Source organism: Doryrhamphus excisus, chromosome 5 (assembly GCF_030265055.1).
Source record: "Doryrhamphus excisus isolate RoL2022-K1 chromosome 5, RoL_Dexc_1.0, whole genome shotgun sequence".
In the NCBI taxonomy this organism is placed as follows: domain Eukaryota; kingdom Metazoa; phylum Chordata; class Actinopteri; order Syngnathiformes; family Syngnathidae; genus Doryrhamphus; species Doryrhamphus excisus.
Genome location: NC_080470.1, coordinates 13341329 through 13364704, shown reverse-complemented (window position 1 = coordinate 13364704; position 23376 = coordinate 13341329). Strand labels below are relative to the sequence as shown.

The following is a 23376-nucleotide window of genomic DNA, read 5'->3' as shown; positions in this document are numbered from 1 at the left end:
CTCATGAGCATGAAGTGACACATAGACACTTCATTAGCAATGCAAAACTCCTTTTTGCCTCCTCTGTGGCAACTCTCACACATCCCAGAGGACTGAACGTTTATTCTATTTATGCCTCTTGGGATGGATATGTGTTTGATTATTTTGCTTCATTTGCTTTTTATCATTGCAAGAATGGTGTGCTATTGTTTAGTATGCAAGCTCAGGCTTGGGTTTGCGCCATCATTGGAAAACATTGTAAAAGTGTAAAAATAAGTTGTATCGGAGTGTCATATGATTCCAGCCGTGTGTCACAGGTTTATTAGCTTACAATTATTATGTAACACCATTGTCGCTGGTGAGATGCAGCTAATAGACCAGCTTGGGGTTTAACGTCATGTTCCGGGAGATTGGAGACACCTGGTAATCCGCAGCATCATGACTAAGCAAGGACGTTTTAGCACAAGAAAGGGGGCCTGGCCTGACACTTTTTTTTGATGCCCCAACATACACAAAGGTAATCCATCGGATTGTCCTGATATGTTTTAATATCTGATTTGATACCAATATGTTGCTTTGAATATCGTCCGATACAGATACACTTATCCCCGCTACATCATGGTTCGCACATCGCTCCTCTCTCCATCGCGTAAAAAAAAAAAAGAAGAATTACTTAACAAATTATTGGTGTTAACTATAGACTGTTATTGGTCAAAACATATTCAAAGACAAGTCATGCAGTATTCTGGTCATTAGGCGTAAGCAATGTTACATTGATGAGACATTACTGTAGATTGCGTTACATTAAAACATTTTTTATGCTGATATCATCCCCATTGATTATAGAGGTGGGGGGCCCGTACTCCCCTTGTCATAATGCCGGGCCCCCCCACCACTGTCTTAAAGCATCATGCTTAGGTCATGCATGCTAAATTATAAAACAAATATGAGAGCTTTCAAAGTCCATCATTGGAAGACAATAAAAATATTGCCATTTCATTATTTAATCAGCATTTCAAGCACATTTCCAAACCTGTGTGTGATGCAGCTCATAAACTGCGAGGATTGCATTTTGGAATGTTTATTAGCATGTGTTATTTTCCCCCTTCGCAATGAAGTGATGGAAGCAAGCTTGTTAAAAGAACTATGCCTTCAGTCAACGTCATAAAATCGCTCCCAACTACACGAGGAAGCCGTTACATAAGTAGCAGTGTCACTGACAGCACTTGCGTCCCTCGCTGCCAGCCTTTATATTTGACACCAAAAAGTGAAGGCAGCTAAATGGAAGAAGAGGCTCTCCGAGTGCTATCTGCTTTCAACTGTGAATGGGGGTGGAGCAGCACCAGGAGGCTATAATAATAACTGCAATAACAATGAAGACAGTGTTTTTTGTTGGTTTTTTTGGCTTGGTGTAGAAATTCTGAATCATTGAAATGATAGGTGGCATGCCCTTTAGCAACTGAGGGAACATTTGAGTTATAGATTTTTTTGTATGAAAAACCCTATTAGGTGTCTTTTAATCTTTATTGTTGTCTGAAGGGTGTTGATACAGGCTTGTGTTTTTTGAAGATAACTGGCACACATACACTCGCATATGCACAACTTGCAGCCAAGTAGTGCTTTCCATTTTGGCTCATTAGCTTCAGGAAGCAGCGCATTAATAATCAGTTCCCCACAAATGGCAGAATCCTAAGCAATCAGGCAAATGAGTTTGAATGAAAGTGATTCCTATTGGTGGTGATAAATCAAATTGCAGAAATTGCATTGGAATTACTGTAGCTGCATCAGGTCGTTCTTGTAGGTTGCAAGCAAGACCAGAATGATCCAGTTCTGTGTGTTGTGGAGGCTGAGCCGGACTGGCAGTTGATTGTTCCTGCCCACTGGCCATGGAGACTGCTGAGCAAACGGAGCTCTGTCGACTGTCTCTGTATTCCTCCTGCCTCCTGCTGCACAGCAAATCGAGCTCCAGAGTGCTTACGTTTCTTTACATAGCTGACTCTTCAAATTCATAAATATTGTTTAGTGCTCCCCGGGTGTCAACACGTTGTCCAACGTTGTTGTGTTTGCTTATTGGCTTGTAAACAAACAAAGCAGCTTGCTGAGCAATTTAATTACTTCAATCTTCTTTACTTCATTTGTATTTGCTGGCAGCCATATTTGGCAGGATCTGGCATGGTTGACGTTTTTACTGGATTAGGTAGCCCAAAAGTGTTGAAGACAGCCCATGTTTACAGAGAGAATTGATAAGGTGGATGATGAGAGTGGCGGTTGTTTAATTCTGGGTTCCAGATGAACTTTTTTTTTACTGTTCAAAGTTCACATTTCCTCTCATTTTCACTATATTTCTGATAAAAGCTGACAACTGCCTTCTCTAACCACCCTGTTTCTGTCCCAGGCCTCTGGAAGGTCTCTTCGGCGGCATCATGTACATTATAACTCCAATACCGCACCTTTTTAACACACAAGCCAATCAGGGGCTCTCGATTACATTGGCCTCTCTTCTTCTTCTTCTTTGGTGTTGGTCTCCTTTCTTCTTCTTTTAGAGTTAATGTTGGTTGGCAAATCGGCTCATTTGCCCATTACTGTCAACTACTGGGCTGAAATGTGGAGCAGGAGTTTGTCAGCAACAAAAATATTCATTCATTCATTCATTCATTTTCTACCGCTTATCCTCACGGGGGTCACGGGGGATGCTGGAGCCTATCCCAACTGTCTTCGGGCGAGAGGCGGGGTACACCTTCAACTGGTCGCCAGCCAATCACAGGGCACATATAGACAAACAACCATTCACACTCGCATAAAAACTCCACACACAGATGCCCGAGTAGGGAAGACTTAGTCACCAATGCAATTCCAAGGTTCCATTATTTTATTTATTTTTTGTTCCGCCTGTTTTGCAGGATTTGTGTTGTCTGTGAAAGAGCCTAAAGTCAGTGGTTTCTCCACTTCTCCACAGTCTGTAGAAAATATTCTTCTTCTCATCTCCCCCCTACTGGCTCTTTGCTGTTTACCTTTTGCTGCAAGCACTTTCTTACTTCATCCTGAGTTTTTCCACACCCCCAGCTGAGGGGTCATTATCACAAAGAGGACTTGTCCATACGACTACATGGGAACATTGTGTTCCAAAGCTAGCTCGAATTTGATGGGAGCTTGCCGGTCAAGACTTATAGGACTGGCATAACACACTAAAGTTCCTGTTATCTTATTTCCCAAACTAGAACAAATAGGGTTGTAATGGCAGAATCTCCTATAAAATCAGCGTGATGTATCAGGAGATCGGTTTACATGGGAACATACACTGTACAGTTTTACCACGCTACAGTACATCATGCAGTACACATTGTACAGGTGTGAATGTTTAATTAGGTTTTTTTAGGGTGGAGGGTTACCCTGGGGGTGTTACCCCCTGCTGTACCTAAGAAAGCGCACAGGCATTATCGTGTCCACACCCACCCCGCCGGCAAAGTGGCTTTTCCTATCAAGTTGCATTAAACCACATGACTGCCTCCTTGATTCCCTATTCCGATGTGTTGATGCCAATGGTCCTGATGCCACTGTGGCAAGCCTCTGTTTGATCCCTGTGAGACTGAGAGGACCAGAGACCACATGACTGATGGTCTTTGTTGGTCAGTCGAGTTGGAGACTGTTTGTTTTTGGCACTTCTAATATCGCAGAAACCAATGCTATTTGTCTCTTATTCAAACACTCTAATGGCATTGAAAAAAAAAAACACTTCTATTCCTGAACCGCTGTGCACAAAACTGTGAAAATGTGTCAAAACACACTAGTCTGTGCTATATTTTTCTGACAAATACACCACACGGTGTCACTGTTATTAAACCCCAAATATTAACCCCCCTCAGTTTGATTTGATATGCAATTTCTCCCAAAGCTCAATGCACTCTACAAATAACCACTTTAGAGTGTTAAAGGGGACCTATTATGCTTTTTCCAATTTCTGACCTATAAATGTAGTTAGAATGTTGTATGCTCATGTTACACGATGCCAGAGTTTCAGATAGAGGTTTCCACATTTGGAAGTGGGCACTGAAAGAAGTTTAGGATGCCTCAGAACGCTTGGTTTCAGAGGGCGTTAGAAAACTGTTCCTTTGTGATGTCACAGAGGGGCGGGCTTCTTTAGGGGCGTGGCTGTAGGCCACTCTGTACACTCTCTGCTCTCCCCCCAGTTATACTTCTGTGTTTACTTTTCGAGTAATGGTTTTTAAATGGGTTTCTTTGAGCGTAAGGGAAGATATGTTTGTTTACCAAAAAACAATACATTTAAAAAAGATAAATCACAGTTTATTATCAACTCGTATAAAGTTTATCACCTTGTATAAAGCTAGCGGCACAAACCGGAAGTCCTTCTAAGCACTCAGGAGTGTGACCAACCACAGCAGAGTGGGCGTGCCTGGAGGCGGACCGTGGGTGCTCCTTTTGTTAGTCAGTTATTAACCCTGAATCCTATTTGTTTGTTTCTTTCCGAGTCTGCGATAAACAAAGGATGAATGTAGGGCAGCCTGTCTACCAGTATATTATTTTTTCCGTATGTTTTGATAATATATTCTCCAGTGTTAGTCATCCATTATCATGCTTATTAAATGTGAGCACTGTCCATGATATTTTACATGTTAAAATAATATTTTCTGAAATTTTGGTTTGTTTTTTCTGAAGTTTTTGGTAGAATTTAAACTGCTGTGGAAATAATCCAAAAAAGGACTAGCGGTGTTACTTGTTGGCACATAGGGGTGTGTTTGTGTGTTCTTCCATGCCCCGGTAGAAAGACTCCTGTGTCATTTTTTTTTTTTTTGCGAGTGCAGTGCGTCACAGTACTGGCATGATCATGTTAGGATCCTTGTAAATGAGGAGGCCCGACAGGTTTAGCTACTGTGGTATTCAGTGTTTCCCACCTCAGGGAGTGGGTGGGGAGGGGAGAGGGGCATGGTAGATTACATCATAGGCTAATTTGCAAAATTGGCCACGATTCAATACTTTCAATGCTCTGGTGAAACATCGAAAAATATGCAACATTATAGTTTTTTCAAACCTTAAAGAACACAACATGAAGTTCTCGAATTACAGGTATAGGCAGTGGTAGACTTGTCAACAACAGTCCTGGGCTCAGTGGAAGTGTGCGCTGATTAAAAAAATAATGTACATATCATTGTACATCTCTATATTGTAGCATAAGGGGCGTTACCACTGCTATAATGTACTGCCTTGTAGTACAGTTAAAGGTGCAAGTTTGTTGTCAGAACGTAGTTGTTGTTACCCACACAGATTGGTATTTAATTGTTGAGTGCCTGTACATGTTGTGCTATTTATTATTTTGGGTTACATAGCAACATAGAAACAAATGCTACATGCATGCTTTCCTAAACTCAAAACAAAAACGGTAACAGCAGTAGCGGCAGCTCCAATTTACCTTTTGCTAGTGGTCTGAGCCATTGCCGGTAAGTGTGTGGTGAAGCTAGTTGCTAGGTGGCTATTCCATGCATTCTTAGCTTCATCCAACATAGTTTTGTCTTAACCAAATAGGGTTGTGTTGCATGAGTTAGTCTGGTTAAAGCATTTTTTTTTATTTAAAAAATGTTCCTGTTGTGCTGATATTATATCAAAGGTTTGTGTCATCATGCCTGAAATGCATCTGGCGTATGAGAAAATTGTTGTGCAAACAAGTGAGGCAGACTTTTCTTGCGTTTGGTGCTCATAAACATACCCCAGCGACAACAAAACCAACTTTGGGACCCCGTAACTGGGCCCCTGGAGCAGACCCATCCAAATATATATTTCGCTCATTTGGAGTTTTGATGATGATGAGGAAAGCTGCACAGCGTACGAGTGGTTAGCGCACAGGCCTCACAGCTAGGACACCCGAGTTCGATTCCACCCTCGAGCATCTCTGTGTGGAGTTTGCATGTTCTCCCGTGCATGTGTGGGTTTTCTCCGGGTACTCCGGTTTCCTCCCACATTCCAAAAACATGCTAGATTAATTGGCGACTCCAAATTGTCCATAGGTATGAATGTGAGTGTGTATGGTTGTTTGTCTATATGTGCCCTGTGATTGGCTGGCGACCAGTCCAGGGTGTACCCCGCCTCTCGCCTGAGGACAGCTGGGATAGGCTCCAGCACGGCCGCGACCCTCGTGAAGATAATGAATAGAAAATGAATGAGTGATGATGAGGATAATGCAGTACTGCATGTCCCCCGCAAAGTCCAAACTATTTAGTTAATATTCAGACTCATTATCTCTGTCCTGTGGTTGAGGGCTTTGTTGTCTTGGAAGACATCCATCCCATCAGATGTTTCCGGCAATTTGTCTCAAGTATGCTTCCCCCAGTTCCTCCTCTGTGTCCTGCTTTCCCTTCCCTGAGGATGCACCCGTGGAGTGGTGGCTTATAGAGGGATCACCTGACTGTAGAGCAAACTGCTGTTTCACAGGAGGGGAAAAAAAATTTGAATTTGTGTGCAAACTCTCAGACCCACATTCTCTTGTTTCTCTGGCAGATGTAGCTGGCCTATTTCTTTTTTTTTTGCTTAATAATATTTGGCCCACAATCTACTAAGCATGGGCCAGCATGAGATCCATCCAACAGCGACACCAGCGACTGCTGGGATTTCATTGTTGTCGCACAGCGGCACACGTCACGGTGATGAAATTGCTGTTTAGACACATTTTCAATTTTTACATTTTGTTTTTCTTCTCTTTCATTGCCTTTCCACTTTTTCTAGCCTCTTCAATCTTCCTGTGTCTTCAAACACCCGCGTCCTTCTTCATAGTCTTCGCGGTGACGTATGCATTGGTGACGTAAGCGATTCCTTGAAGCTGAAAAAAATATGACTTGACAATTTTTTTTGTAATCAAGGTATTGGAATTATCCGAATAACCGTTGCAGCCCTAATGCCCGGCTTTTGGCAACACAGCACACACCTGTTGTTTCAATACATCGAAGCCCAGTTCTGACTGCAAAGAAAAACCCGTTTGGGGGCAGGCATGTTGTATGTCCCCAGATAAAGTATGGCACCAGATCTGAAGTGTATCATGTTGATACAAGTCATACACTTTCAGTTCCACAGTACACAAATTTGAGATGCGTGTTTAGTGCACATCACAGTTGGCTTCAGTCACGGCAGCGTGCCAGAGTGTTTAATGAGCAGCTGATCCGAGATCAAGGCCAGGACAAGAGCGGGGGAAGCGGCTTGCAGATCCAGTCTGAGCTAGAGCAGCATCATCTTTTGACTCAGCCCAACTCATTTCCCTTTGAGGCCGGGGGCAAGCCTGACTCAGCATTTGTATGATCGCATAGAAGGAATTTCAAAAGCAAGAGTGAGGGCGGAAAGTCCAAACGCGCTCACATGTGCTGTCACGCCCGACACCTTCCAACACTTGTAATCACCACGCACGCCATCCTGGCCGTGAAGGGATCAAGACCCCGATGGCATGCCATGCAGCTGCTGATACTATTTGACTCGGCAGATTGACCTATCTTCAACCTGTTGTTTTTCTTGCTGTCCTACAGTAGAGGACTGACACCAATAGGGAGGTTTGCGTCTTTGGAACTACTAGAAATGGAAATAGAGGCGTATTAAAGGGACCTATTATGCTCATTTTTCGACCCTTTGTATTGAGTTGTGGTCTCCTATAGAGCAACTACACACAATTACCAGCACAGAAAACTTTTTACATCTTCCAGAATCTGCACCTATTCCAGCTATATTTCCTTTGATTTGTGCTTCCAGCTAAAATGGTCTGTTTTAATGTATTCCACCCACGACCCGCCTCCAGGCATGCCCACTCCGCTGTGATTGGTCACATGCTTGACGTTCTTCCTAACTATGAACCATATAATAAAGTTCGCCCGTCTGTGACATCACAAAGAGGGGATTTTTACCAGGCATTATGAAACAGAGTGTTTTGAGCCATCCCAAAATTGTTTCAGGGCTCACTTCCAAATTTGCATACCTCATTATCTGAAACTTTGCTATCGTTTAACACCAGAATACAACATTCTAACTACATTTATAGGTCAGAAAAGTGGAAAAAGCATAACGGTCCCCTTTTTAAGAGGTGCACGATTCTGCCAGACTCTCAGCAAAACATCCTTGAACAAGACACGGAACCCCTCAATTATTCCAAATTGGGTGTAATCAACAACTTTCACACAAACCTCTAAAACCGAGAAACCTTTTGTGGGTAACTGTTGCATAAAACCAGCAGTGGAACAGAATGGAGCAAAGTTGAAGTGGTCATTATTCTGCCTTCAGAAGTATAGTATAAGAGGTATAGCAGACACTGTTGAAAGCAATTGCCAGTATCAGCCAGTGCTGATTTCATCACCGATCTAATTGGATTTTGGGATGTGTCACTGTGTGACAATATTGACATTGTTGCATCTTCTTGTTACGGCTCTGATGAGGCTATTTGCAGGATCACTGTGTAAAAGAGGCTAATAAACTCGGGCAACAGTATAAAAGCACTTGAAGTACAGTTTGTGTTTGAAACTTCCTCACTATTAGCCATTTTTTATGATCACTCGGTGTGTCAACCTGCTGCTGCCCTGGTTGAAGTTTGGGCTAAAAAATTACCGAATCGATTTAAAGTTACTCAGTTGTTTCGGATCGGATCTAAATGAACTAGTATCGTCCTTGAATCATGTTGGAACCATGAATGAGGAAAGGAATCAAATCGTTATGAAAATGAATTGTTACACCTCTAATGATTAGTATTTTGCCAAGAATGTTATTAAAACCCGAAGCCCATATCATACCCGGAAGCCAGGTTTTAGCCGGATCCAAACCAGATTTTGCATTTGCTTGCAATGTAAACGTAACATAACAAATCTTATTTGACATGTTCAGATACCAGGGACTCCAATGCCTTCAGGTCAGGTTGTCGTTTGTTGTATTTGTGGAAGAGCTTTATTCTTTTCAAATGTTTGCCCTCTTGCAGAGTATAAAAAACAAAACTATTAAGGTGCTGATGTTTAGTAGTGGTAAGAGAGCTTGCTTTTTTATGTACCAATTAGTCTCAAAACTGCTCGTTTGAAGAAGGGAAGTGAAAGGAGGAGTGTATTTGCAATTGCGGAGTGGTTCATCTTGCCTGAGGCTCTTCCGTCTTTAGCTCACACTTGGATGGTGTTTCTCTGCAGTCTACATAGTACACTTAAGCACTAGTATTCTATGGTGCCTAAACACTGCGATCCATTTGTGGGGCAGGACTTCATCCTCATGCTGTTGCGTAATATCTAAAAGTGGGTCACGCCACTCCCCCGAAGCCGGAGCGCCCACCTCCTCCCCTCGTCAGGCTGTTTTCTTTTCATTTACAAGGAATGCTGTAATCCTTCATGGCCATGATGCTGAATGAGCCTTTGCCCCATGAGTCTGGGTCAGGTTTAGAAGCTGAGAATACACTTCCACCACTTAGTTTAATTCCATTGTAAATATGTGTTTTATGAACAGGCACTTTTTTTATTGACCCAGGGAGTCATTTTTCAGGAGTGCTCCCGGAAGTTTGTACAGGATTGTTTACTTTGGGATGTGCTCACAAAAAACAAGCGTGGTGTTATGCAATGTAGGACACACAAGTATTTCAACAAGCGATACTTATTAAAGTGATTGATTGCCTCTTTTTGGGAAAAAGACGTCACTGGTCATCTGTTTGGATACTTGAAAAACAATCATGAATGCCCATTTACAGTTGGTTTATTTGAAGGTCCCCTATTTTGCAAAAGTAATGGGGATGTTTTTAATTTATTTTGACCATACATACAGTTTACATTGAATGCCTCATGTTGCCTCATGTTTGCCTCAGAAGAAAGTTTGAGCCAGGCAAAATGTCTAAACAAAAATAGGAGTCGATTGAATGCTTAATCGAAACTTGAGCGATCACACATGCTGGCATCGATTGGCATAGACTACAAGACTACAAGCAGTCGTGAATTGAGACCACATTTTACAGACTCTATTTCCATTTCATGCTAATAATAACACATACACAAGTTAATGAAGAATTTACCTGTGATGTCTCCTATTTTTAGTCACAAAATCATTTAGTCGCAGTCTGGAGCCCTGTCATGAGTTGCCATCCTTAGATGCTTTACTCTTGCATGTTTCATTTTGCGTTGTTCAATGCAAACCAAGAAGCTTTGGATTGAGGGGAAAAATGCCATGCAAATAGCCATGCAATGCCATGCAGAAGACTCCACCAACAGGCTAAGTCGTTTTAACATGATGTCATTATCCTTTGTGGGCTTTTCTGTACTGTTACATAAGCTAAGTGTCATGGTCGCTGACATGGTGTGCGTCTAACGAAGCCACCACTGTGCAGCTGTAATTCCTGCAGTGGTCGAGGAGGACATAGGAAGCATTCATGCAACACAAGATGCTTTAAAGCTGTAGATCTAAATTTAGCCTGTAGCCTATATTATCCCATGGTCCATGGTTGTCTGTACTTCCTCAGGATACCATGCTGTCTTAGGCAGCATATTGGTTCTTTTGGATAGTTCTGGGTCAGTGCCTTGTTATCTTTTAATCACAATGTGATCGTCCTGCAATTTTATGATATGCAGAGTATTGCACTTCAGCTTCAAATGCCATGTACCTGTATGTATGGCGGTCGTGAATCAACTACTGTAGGTGTGTGCACCACTGCTTTCCAGACATCCCCATCATGTATTATCTGGTCCATTAAACACTTGTCAATGGCGGCTCACTTTGCACAAGCTGTGGCCGATGTGTGTCATAGCGTGTCTCAGCTTGTCTCATTCACATAAATGGTTGCCTTTTTCCTCCCACCTCTTGAAGCAAAGTTGAGGGGGGGATTCTCAAATAATTTCTGTAGCTTCTTGAATCTTTCACGATGTTGTCGAGCCCACAATTTCCTCTCCCAAACTGTCCATGCCTCCTTTTTTTCAAGTTTTGTTTTTTAGTTTATGCCTCCTTCCAACACTTTCTGCAGCTTCTAGATAATATAGACCTATTTTTCTGCAATGAGAGCTTTTTCTCTGGAGTTTAAGATCTTGTGCGCCCCTTGCTATAAAGGAATTAATGGACCTAGGTGCAATGCCTGCTGTTGCGTGGCATCAGGCGGAAACACTGGGACCAAATAATGCTGTGACACGGATGCAGGAAGTGGTGATGACAATGCATGCCCATGCGGGAACGATATGTATAATGCAGAGTATTGTAAAGTGTAAATAAGTCTGTACAATAAGTCAATACATCAGTATAAAACCAAAATTTAACCTTAAGTCATACAAATTGTCAGATCTGCTGTCACGTGAGACATCAGTTTAGTTTTGTGTGCATGTTTTTTGTTCTCCACAGAGATGGAAAGACTGAAAAAATCCCATTCAAGTAAAAGCAGTCCTAACTTGTTTGTTGTCCCAAGCTTTCATTTACTCTAAAGTGCTACCAAGTGTCTGACATTTATTTTTGCCACACCATAACACAACAATAATAAGCTGGTGCCATCATATGAGTGCAGTTTGTCTTGGAGAGATTCAGACTCGTACGGAAACCTACAATAGTCGCTAACATAACCTTTGGAAAGAAGCCTTTTTTTCCTCACAGTTATCCACTTTTGTGTGTCCAGGTACCCCATTCATCATGCCTATTGTTCAGAGCACAGCTTGTCTGCCCTTGGTCAGCTTGCTGGAGACAGGAACAACAACCCCGATGACCATAAGCGGGAGCAGGACTCCACAAAACCCCAGGTCTGTTCACAGTTCCTTTTGAATTTAAAATAAATTGATTTATTTAAGCATTAACATTGGCTACTCCACCTTGTTGTCTGTGTGGGAGCGGTATTATTAGACTCTTGAAGAACCCAGATGGTTGGGGCGTGAATGGGGTCAAGCTCTTATTGACCTTGTGAGAGAAGGAGGTGGATCCTGGACAGGGTTCAGGATTATGCAGGCCTGCGTGTGTTAAAGTCCTCTGCAGTAAGAGTCTCCAGGATAGGAGAGCTGACATATTTCAACTCATCCTGATCATTTTACCACTCTTCTCATTTAATGTCTGTAACCTTGCATGTTCACAGAGATAAGAGCTAGCTCTGTTGAATAAAAACAAGCCTAGTTCCACGTTGTCAGAAACTTATCTAGTAGATGAGTCATAGAGCAGGTGGATGCATATAGTAGTAGTGATACTGGTTAGGTTAGGACCTGTATAGTTTGAAGTTCAGGTCACTACACTTTAGCTTTTTGGCCTGTGGTTGGATAACAGTTGGCAACTCATTTGTCCTGTCATTTTTGCGGTGCTACTAATACGCACTAAAGTGAAATCAGTTTAAACATTTTTCCCTCTCTTTGTCTTATGACTGATTGCGGTTTGTGTTTGGTCGAAAATGAGAACATTTAGGGAAACAGGTGTATTTTGGCATGTGTGTAAGTGCATAAGTAGTGCTCTATAATTTCCACTGGCCATGAAAAACAGAATCTACTGTTAAATGCGGAATCCTGAGGAAATTGACAGTGTGAACGAAATGCTGTAATCGTGAGGAGAAGGAACATTAGGCTGTCAAAATTTAGTTTTTATATGTACGGTTAATTGATTCACTGATTATTGTGACAACAGGCCTAATAACAATTAAAACTCAACTTTAATAATGATTCAGAGTGCATGAGAAAATGGAAAGGAAACATTGCCCTCTTTGACCACACAGTCTTAACATCTTAACAAGTATATTGTCGACGACATCCCCTGATCTGAACCCCCATCCAGGCAAGGAAAAACTCAAAAGCCATTTGGGGAAAAGGGAACAGCAGTCAAACAGGCTAGGAATACTATTTACTAAATGCTTAAGTGTAAAACTAAGTCTTGAGTTGGGGCTTGAACATTTCTCCTGAGGAAGCAGCACTAACACCAGGAGGTAGGGCATTCTACTGTGTTGGAGCCTGAATAGAAAAGGTCCTAGAGCCCGCATTCTTCTTTCTGGCTCTTGGGATTGTCAAAAAACAGCGTGTTGTGAGCGTAGGTTTCAAGAGCAAAGGTACAATTAGGTCAACCGGATAGGAAGGTGCCAACCCATGTCATATTTTGTAGACAATTAACAGAATCTTAAAGTCGCATTGTAAATGAACTAGGAGCCAGTACTGGGGCTCAACAACAGAACCAATGTTGTAATAGAGCTCAGGAGCAAACTGCTCAGTCAGCGATAATAGCTACAATGAACAACACAGCAAGTGGTAGCGCATATGAGTTATGTAGTAGCATACAACATTTTAAACGACAGACAGCAAATAAATCTGCCTGAAGCTGTTCACTATTGCTACTTAAAATGCAGCTATTGTCATCTTTTGGAGTTAATTAAAAACATTAAGGCAAACTTCCTGATTTGTTAATCAGGAAGTTTGCCTTAATGTTTTTGTTTTTCAGCTAGAGACTTGGGCGGTTATTTGCTTTAGTAGATCACGCACTCATCAACTATAGGAGACTTGGCGGTTAATTGAATTGAGACATTAATTGGAGCCTTTTCATAACTCACTTTTTAAATTTTATTTAAATCCAATACCTTTTTCAAATATGTTTTTTGTTTTTCATAGGAGGTGGAAGAATGGACGACACACACCTCCCACACTGTAGGACTAGAGGACGAGAGAGCAGCGTACGATATACATCAAGAACAGGTACAGTAAAACAAATAAAAAAATGTTCTTAGAGTATTTTTGGTTATGAGTTCTCTTTGTCTCTATGCAGACTGTGACTCCACATGGAGCAGAGGAAGAGGAAAAAGAAACAGACGCACACTCAGACTCTGATATTGCTCCAGTTGCTCCTGAGCCAGAACCCTCATCAGACCCCGTTGTTGATTCAGACTTGCAGTCAGACACCCAAGTCCAGCACCATGACCAGGACCAGGAAGCTCCAGTTTCCTCCACCGTAGAGCCAGTTTTAGCATCCCCAGATGCCCCTCCTACCCCCAAGCTCCTTGACACTGACACGGCCGCATCCCCGCATGAAGCCGACAACACACCTACCTCACAGAGTGCTGGTCCGACTCCCACAGAGTAAGAGTTTATTTTATTTTGTTCCATATAATAGTTCATCTTTTCCTTGTTTGGATCACAAATCAAAGTGGAGCCGGTTATTATGTGAATCTTGCCAAGTCATTTTCCATGGAAGTGTTGCACAGCGCTAACCTAATGGACACTCCTCATGAACATGGAGGATTGAAGAGATTATGGAGTGCATCTTCTGGGTGGGACCTTCTAGAAGCATCCCTGCCTTCTCACAGAGAGGCATGCCATTTCCACCTACACTCCTCGCGTGCAGCCATTTTTCTGCCTTTTCTCCCCATCTTGAGGAGATGTGGTAAATGCCATGTCCTTTCTTTCCCCCGTAGTGCAGTGTGGGTTGCCAGTGCAGGAGATGAGCCCCCAGCAGACAGCTTTGTCTTTGCTGAGCACTCTGACTCGCAGTGCAGGGTCATTCCCGCCAAACTGGCAACCTGTGAAAACCCCCTTTTTGGCAGCCCCCTCCTCAGGTGAGTTTTGCAAGCCTCCTCTTATGGAAGCGATAATCAAAGCGCAAGTCGAAGCAGGTATGATTGACTCCGCTGTGCGCTGCCATCGACCGCAGACCTTACTGTCCTCTCATTTCACTTTAATCCATCCGTCATCTGCCTGCCCTTGACCACAATCTAACCTAATCGTTGACATTTTAGTGACATTGTGGCGCCATCAGTAAAATGTGTTCTCCTTCCTTCTGCCCTCACTTTTTGATGTAGAGAGAACAAGGCTGACCCAGAGGACCAACGATCAGACCAGAGCCGTGGTTCCAGTCCTGAAACAGGGACACAGTCTGCTCCAAGCCGTGTGGAGCAGGAAGAGGAACTGGAGGAGGAGGAGGAACAGACTGACATGGAACAGGATAACACTCTACAGGCCTCCCAGCACCAAGATCAGCAGGTCAGTCTTGTCTAAAATCCTGTGGAGAAAGACTTTACATGTCAACAGTAATAAATAAGAATATAAACGCAATAATCTCCTAAGAAGCATTGTAAAAAAAGTTCAAAGGTTCCCATCCATCCATTTTCCATCCATATACCGCTTATCCTCACGAGGGTCGTGGGCATGCTGGAGCCTATCCCAGTTGACTTGGGGTGAGAGGCGAGGTACACCCTGGACTGGTCGCCAGCCAATCACAGGGCACATATAGACAATCATTCACACTCACATCTTAATATGCAAAATAGACTGTTACAGTAATGTGTACTGAGAACATGTCTATGGGCACCATAAATGAGAAAAATCTGTCATCAAGTGGACTTGTTGCTGGTTTTTTATGACATTGTGAAGGAAAAGCCTCTTTTCTCATGGACACGATTCCGCCTCCGACACTTTCCTAGCCAGCCCAGCCAGTGTAAACGCCCAGTACAGGCTTTGCTATATATTGTAAAACGTAGCCGCCAATCAGCTGCAGATGTCGGAGCTGTAAGTTTGATAATTTTTCATCAGCACTAGTCTAAGGTAGCATGATGATGCTGTGAAAATATGATGTAATGTTAGCATTGTAGCTCACTGTACTGTAGATGACAAAAACCTGTTAGTCATAGTTGAAATGGAAATTCCTTGGATAGCATTGTTACATTATTGGGGTTAAATCCTGGTTAATGTTATGGTATTTTCATGATTGATGATTTGAGGGGGTAAAAGAGGACACAAAAACCTGACAGGAATGTCCTGGTTTTATTGAGTGGGCTCTGAAATGAATTTCAATTGCGTCCTGCAAAATTATGTGCAGTGGGAGTCATTATTCATGTGCTGTTTTCTGCCACACAAGATAATATTGACCAAGTACAGGCACTTTGGAAATCCAATAGCAATATTTACGTTTCCACAATAATAAGTTAATAAGCATGGGAAGTGCCTAGAAGGCTTTCTGCCTTGCTTCCAGAACACACCGGCTTCAAAGCAAGTAGCCAAGCTATAATTAAGAAGCCACTTTTCGTGGTGTGGTCTGGTCTGGAACCATATAACAGCGATAAATGAATGACAACTGTAATAATGTGGTGTCCAGTTATTACAATCATGATCATGGACATAAATATTTAGTGGGTCCAAGGGTTTATCTACCACTATTTTCCATAAAATTAACATTGCACAGTTATCTTTATACATCTCCATCCATCAATTCTATGCGGCTGTAATCCTCATTAGGGTCACAGGGTATGCTGCAGCCTATCCCAGCTGACTTTGGGCAGGAGGCAGGGTACGCCCTTAGCTGGTCACCAGCCAATGGCAGTCTTTATAAAGAAAAATATCATGTGGTTGTGAATGCAAAAACTAGTGTGCAAATCAATGTGTTCCCACTGGGGCTTACTAAAAGGACTTTCCAACTTTCCAGCATTCCAGCAGGATTACTTCCAATACACTATTGTGGCATCGCTGTGCCTTACTTAAATCCATTGGAAAACACTATCATATGGGACCTTTTTAAAGCAGTACCGATTTCCTTTGCCTAAGTTCCAGTGCACATCTATTCTTTTCAGTATGACATGAGCAGAGACGGGACAAAAGCTGCTCTATCTCAATGGAAAATGTGAGTGTCCGGGCCGGCCTGAGCAGGTTGTGGAAAGCGATGTTGTCAGCTTCCTGACGGCTGCCCTTTGTCCACTGAAGCTAATGTGTAGCAATGAGTTGGAAGGAGCCTCGTGCATCCACATGTGCTGGCTTTCTACAAATAATGCATCCTCCTTTTGCTGCTGCTGAATATCTAATGAGCTGCTACGCTAACAGCGGGAAGCCCATGAATGTTTTACAAGGTCACATGAGTCATGTGGATGACTGTTTGCTCACGACCTACATTTTGTTTTTTGTTTCCAAGGCCTGATTAGCTCAATGTGGTTATGTTTTCTGTGTCAATAGGAAAAAAGTCAGGTCTTTACAGGAGATAGGTATGTGTGTTTTGGCCTTTTGTAGGCGTCTGCGCTTATTCAAAAGCATCAGAGGTCCAAACACTGAATTATGTAATACATCATAAGGATTATTCACAGCTAAATGCATCTGAGTGTTGGGGTCTTGAGAGCATTATAGGGCTCCCATTTCACATTATGGTCCAGTCAAAATCAGTAAGTATACTGTATTTTATTTAAAATATGAATGTGTTTCAGGGGGGGCAAGCTGCTACTGACAGAGATTTTGATCCCTCTGTCCCTGGCAAAGATGACCTCCCGCCATTTAGCGAGTGGATGGAGCAGAAAAGTAAGACATACTTGGTTATCCTATTGTATTTTTTGTCTTTTTTTTATTGCATGTTGGTCCCTGCCCCAGTGCACGCAATATGCAGCGTTCAACGATGCATGCTTTTGTAGACGTGTTGCCTAACTCTCCCCTCTCCTCCACCCTCTCCATCCACATGTTCTCTTCAGACATTATATCCTGTCCTGTCTCCTTCAGATCTCCACACCGCCACTAGCGGCAGCATCCAGCCAGTGAAGAAGATCCAGAAAAACTTCAAGAATAATTACGCTTCGGTGGAGTGCGGTGCTAAGATACTGTCTGCAAACACAGAGGCCAAGGTTGACACACACATGTTGCATTGTATAATGAGATGGATAACATGATGACTTAAATTTGGTGGAATCCCCTGCGTCATGCACGATTTTTAATTACATTCCTATATGCATACATATGTATATATGCAGTACTTGTGCTAATTAACATAACAATGCAATTGTTTTGCTAATTAGGTTAATGAAATCCTTTAAAAAAAAAAGAGTAATACAAATTTGGCTTTGACTTTGCTGATCTGATAACAACAATTGAGTCCACAAGCCTTATTTGTTCAGCATCCAGCTGTTTTGTCGAGCTCTGCATGCGCTTTAAAATGTCAGTTGTGCTACTAGGCTGTTGATGTGAAACTGTACTGGTGTGTACAGTGAACTCATCTGCTGGCTGAGCAGTTAGCGCCTTACTGCTAGTACAACATTGGTTCTAGATGATAATGATCCATAATAAGATAATCCCATGTTTTTTTTAGGGTAATCAGTTACAGACTCGACCGTAATAAGAAAAGGGTTCCTTATTTATAAATTTAATAATTTCATAGTTAGAGCATAAACCTTTTTACAAGTTTCTAAATATGCTTTTTAACATTAGAGCCCTAACACAATAGACCTAACACAATTTAAGACATAAACACGACTCATACTTGTGTCTGTTGATCTAAATGTGGTGCTCACAGGAAGTGACATCGATTCAGTTCAGTTTCAGTTGAGCATAGGTTATAGCCACAACAGTAGCCTGTGTTTGGGATTATCGTGCCTGTTTTGAAGTTATTCAAACCTGGATTTTAGGCAAAGCCTGTTCTGATGGTCAAATGTGGTGCTTTTATTTTTTGACTGATAATAGGCCGTGTTGAACCAGAAACAGCGGAGTTTATTAATGAAGCCCACTGCATACTTCTTAATAAATGGCCATGTGGTCATGTGTTCCAAATCATTAAATTGTTATCACCTGCTTCCAGTGAGCTCCTTTTAGATAAATCAACATTCTGGCTATAATCTGCCCATTCACTATAACTTTGCTTTGTTTTTAATTGTCTTACTCAGAGCAGTTCCGCTATTCTCATGGAGAATATGGACCTTTACATGCTGAATCCCTGCAGCAACAAAATCTGGTGAGTGACAGGAAAATGCACACAAAAAGTGTGTCTTCCATATGATGAGTTTGCTTTTTTAGGTGAACGACTCTCCGTGTCTCTGCAGGTTTGTGATCGAGCTCTGTGAGTCCATACAAGTTAAGCAGCTGGACATTGCAAACTTTGAACTCTTCTCGTCCACTCCTAAAGATTTTCTGGTTTTCCTCAGTGACAGGTACACTACATACAACTCAATTTACATACATAAGATTTCAGTTTCAATGCAACTATATTAGTTCATTTGTGTTGTTGCTAGAAATGCACTGCATTTTGTAGCTGGTGCATGACGTCTGCAAGGCTTTCCTGGATTAGGTTTAATAATGAATGTCTTATGCCAGCAATGATAAATAAAATGGTGAAATAGCTAGCTTCTCTTTCAACATTTTTGGGGGAAAAAATGTTTGCCTTATCGTTCATTTTGACCTTCAGGATTTATTTCCAGTACCTCGTAAATTGCACACTCAGACACACAAGGACTGACTGCCCTTGATTCATGCTTAGCACTGGCATTGGCATTTAGCACCAGTGTTTGGCATGTGTCCTTTGCCAGATTTGGACCAACTGACCTCACTGTTTGCAGGTATCCCACCAACAAGTGGGTGAAGCTGGGGACTTTCCACGGCCGTGACGAGCGCACTGTTCAGAGCTTTCCACTGGATGAGCAGCTCTATGCTAAATATGTGAAGGTACTCGCTCTCATTTCAGTCTGTTGCAAAAGTACACTTATGCCTTTAGGATAGGAGTCGAGAACAGTGTTTTTAGTCATTCTGGTCTGTAGTTTTTGTATTTTTGCATTCATGGGCTTGCTTTGAAGCACAGGAAAGCCTCTTGTGACTTCATGGTAATTTAACACTGTGTGTAATTCCATATTGTGAATGACTGAATGAGGAAATGTGACTCCGGTAATGACTGTCACAATGTGTGTCCATCACATGTATATACTGTAGGTATAAGCTAAAGGGTCAGATACAGCATATTCTTTATAGGGTGTCGTTTTAACAGCACTTGGTCAGGATTAGACAAGGCAGAACATAATGCAAAGCCCAGCAGGCTTTTCTTTTCCGAGGTGGTGGACCTGTTGCCCTGTCTGTCACTCTTTCTACATTACAAACATCTCCACCTATTTTTTGCAGTTGCTGTGCAACCGTGCAAAATAAAACGATTGACTATCTGTCTGTTTCTTATTGAGGAGCCAAACCTTCCTAAAAAGATGATGCTTCAAGCTTTGTGCTTGGGACTTGCTGATTCATCATCTTGTTTTAATTCTCCCTCCTTCTGTCCTGCTGTCTTGCTCTCTTTGCCTCAGATGTTCATCAAGTACATAAAGGTTAGCATTTTTCTCTCTCTGTCACAAGACTGTGTCCTAAGTGTCATTGTCTTAGACTTTAAGCGGACATGTCATGAATTCATGTGAATGCCATCTTCATACGCTGAGAGACAGTGATGTGTGTTTCATTTCATGTCAAACATTCACGCCCAAATTTTGCCTCAACTTGCATGCATTTTCTGATTAGCGTACAATACAGCACGTGTCTTGTGTTATTAATACACTGCATGAGTCAACTGTGTTTTTAATGTATACATCCTTAGCTTCTTGCTAACTTACAAGAGTCAGCTCCAAAGCCCATCTGAGATGTCATCAGGGGTTGCCTCTCAAGAATGTTAACACAAAACACATTTTTATAGTGTTACATGCAATGCTTCTAGATATATTCCATGTATATAAATGAGAAATGAAAGGGATTTTGTGGCAGTGAGAAATAACACAGACACCATCTTCTTGTTTTGTCATGAATTCAAAGTGTTTTTCACCTTGCAACTTTTGGTTCCATTTTGGGGGTGTTAAGATGAGAAACACTACTGAATTCAAGAAATAACTCATGGCAAAACAGGAAGGAGGTGTCCCATGTGGTGTTGCGCTGACACATTGCGTGATTGGAAACAGTCACATGAAGAATCACATCTTCAATGAGGGTAAATGTAATCTTAAATGTTAAAAGGCTTAAAGGCCTTAAAAGGCTTTTACAAGAGTGACCTGGCCAAGACTTCAGTATATCACAACAAAAACGTCTACCTATTTAATTCATGTTTCTCAAAAAAGAACAGGTTTAGAAAAAGTCATTTTGCAGGTCATTCCATGCAAGGAGTGCAACATTCGTCATTTGTATGTATTTATTTACATTTGCATTTGTGTCCCAATCTATAATTGTAAACCATGAACACGTCTTTAGTGTTTACATTTTTGGCTTTTGGAATGGATTTCATTGGATTGGCATTATTTTTTCTGGGAAAAATTTATTGTTGGCTTTTGTTTTGGTTAGAGTCGGACCTTCTGGAAAAGAATTAATGACACTAACCAAAGTTCCACTGTATTTTCATGATTTTGTTTTGTGTTTGCTTTTTGGGGCACACTCAAAATTCAATTCGCATTGCCGCTCACTCATACCTACTCATCTTCTTTGTTTGTGTTTGCAGGTTGAGCTGCTTTCCCATTTTGGGTCCGAGCACTTTTGTCCCCTCAGTCTTTTCAGGTAGGACAGTAGAGACACCTGATGCCATTTCTTATTGCGTTGTGTTTATCTCTGATTATATCCACTTTATTATACTTGGAGATGTTATTGGACGTAAAAAACAGTGAAGTATATCCATGAAAGAGTTGTGTCTTTTTGTACTTTCCCCGCAAAGATTTCATAATCACAGCATGTTTAGTAACAACAACCCTTAACCTTTCTTCTATGGCAGCGGCTTTGTGGGCGTAACTGTGCTTGTTTTTTGTGTAGGGTGTTTGGAACCAGTATGGTGGAGGAATATGAGCAAATTGATTCCCAGTACCTCTCTGAAAGGCAGGAGTATTTGGATGAAGACTATGGTAAGATGGTTATCCAAACTCATTATAGCCAATGCAGTAAGTCTTGATATGACAGTACAGTATGTCTTGTTGAGGGACAATACTACAGCAAGTCAGAGTTTAGAGTAGCCAGTGTACAGCTTGTATAGCAGTTCAGATATACTATCCAATTCAAATGAGTCGACACATAGCCACGGAGGTCTAAGTAGTTTGCAACACAAGTGAGTAGCAAGGTAATTGTTTTTTGGGTCGGGGATGCATGAGTGCTGCCAGTTCATTGAGGGGTAGCATGAATTCCAATATGCCGGAGCTGAGCATGAGCCCTTCCATCCGCTCCTTTTCCAATATAAGAGTCACCTGTCTGGCATCCTCAAGGCACAGAAGTCCAACATCCACCAACTCCACCAGTGTTGTCATCATGGAGGAGTCGAAGTGGATTCCTGTGTAGCTGTGCTCAATTACACGGGCAAGAGGGTTAACGCGGTGCTAGATAACAATGGTCAGACTAAATATTCATACCTACGTCACAATTTGGACATGTTCACTGAGGTGTACTCCCTTGTGTTGCAACTATTTCAGACCCTGTGTTGTGAGCTGTACGCTACTACTCTCAAGCATACAGAACATGCAAGTGGAATTTCAGTAGTACGCAGCTAAAAAACATATACCAAAACTACTGTGTTTCCCTCCTCAGACTATCCACCCGGATACCAGCCATTAGAAGACAAGGCCTCTAAGAACCTGCTTGGCTCTGCGACAAGTACGTAAACACTATCTTAATTCAAGGCTGCTGTTTGGGTTAGCAGGGTGGGGGTAGGGTGGTAGGTTCCCGCAAGCACACATCAGCATTTTTACATGCACCATTAGATGGTCATGTTCTTGTGGCTCAGGGTTGAATGTTTCCAGTGTTTTCTTGGCTTTGTTGATTCACTTGGGTTAGCACGGTGGTTCTCTATTATTTGTCACCCCCCCCCCCCCACTGGAGCACAGAAATGTTGTATTGAGTAACTGAAACCAGCTAAATAGGGCATTATAGTTAAATTATATGCTTAGTCTGACAGATTCATACATGTTAGCAGATCTGCACTAATCTTGAAAGTCCTCTCTGCCTCGTACGCCCCTCTAACATTTCACCCGCCACCCCCCGCCCGGGTTCAGAAAAAGCAGAATATTCAGCTTCTAAAATAACCATAGTGTGTGTTGTCTTTTAGATGCCATCCTCAACATGGTCAACAACATTGCTGCTAATGTGCTGGGTGGTAAACCTGAGCTGCAGGAAGGGGGAGCAGATGCAGAAGGTACATACTTGCCTCTCTTTGCGCTTCTTGTTATTCTTTTACATCCTGACTTTGAACTTAAAACTGATCGAGTTTTTAATTTAATGGGTGCTGTGTGTGTGGGGGGGGGAGAAATAGTACAATTATATTTGTACCATTTCCTTTCTGTTTGATGCACAGAAGAAGGTTTGGTGGTGCGATTCCTACCTTTTACGTACAAGTTGAAGGCTCTGACTTGTCCATTCTTTGCCCCCCACAAGATGACAAGCCTTACTGAAGCATCAGTGATTTACAACTTCAATGCATGCGTGCTTGCACTGCACTGCACATAGATTTATTGGCATATTGCTGCACCTGATGTATATTCACTTGATTTTGTTGTTGACGCAGCTGTTGTCCTTCGTTGTTGTCCTTGTTTGAATTAAATGAATAGTTCCAGGTTTAGTGCACATGCATATATTTGTGTCAACATTTTGTTCTTCAAATTTGCATGCCTGTCATTACTCCGAGGTAATAAGTTAGTGGTGTGATGCCTGGATGTGGACAGAGTCATAAAAGAAAAGACAGGATAGGTTATGCATACATGTATATTTATTTATGCTAACAAAGTTGTGTAGAAACTTTCAGTCC

At 41.9% G+C, this 23376-nt stretch overlaps 1 protein-coding gene across 4 annotated transcripts in view; it reads left to right on the top strand.

Moving 5' to 3' along the window:
• suco (SUN domain containing ossification factor) overlaps window positions 1-23376 on the top strand; it is a 33328-nt gene that overhangs the window by 1622 nt on the left and 8330 nt on the right. For 2 of the 4 annotated variants that reach the window (XM_058072735.1, XM_058072734.1), the window contains exons 2-16: window positions 11573-11693; window positions 13524-13607; window positions 13678-13988; window positions 14324-14464; window positions 14708-14888; window positions 17093-17183; window positions 17379-17500; window positions 18533-18600; window positions 18689-18796; window positions 19202-19307; window positions 19928-19948; window positions 21097-21152; window positions 21402-21490; window positions 22164-22229; window positions 22681-22767. In XM_058072735.1, the coding sequence (XP_057928718.1) occupies window positions 11573-11693; window positions 13524-13607; window positions 13678-13988; window positions 14324-14464; window positions 14708-14888; window positions 17093-17183; window positions 17379-17500; window positions 18533-18600; window positions 18689-18796; window positions 19202-19307; window positions 19928-19948; window positions 21097-21152; window positions 21402-21490; window positions 22164-22229; window positions 22681-22767 (1652 nt within the window). The remainder of the gene's footprint in view (window positions 1-11572; window positions 11694-13523; window positions 13608-13677; window positions 13989-14323; window positions 14465-14707; window positions 14889-17092; window positions 17184-17378; window positions 17501-18532; window positions 18601-18688; window positions 18797-19201; window positions 19308-19927; window positions 19949-21096; window positions 21153-21401; window positions 21491-22163; window positions 22230-22680; window positions 22768-23376) is intronic. The other 2 variants (XM_058072736.1, XM_058072737.1) reach the window with 2 other exon arrangements.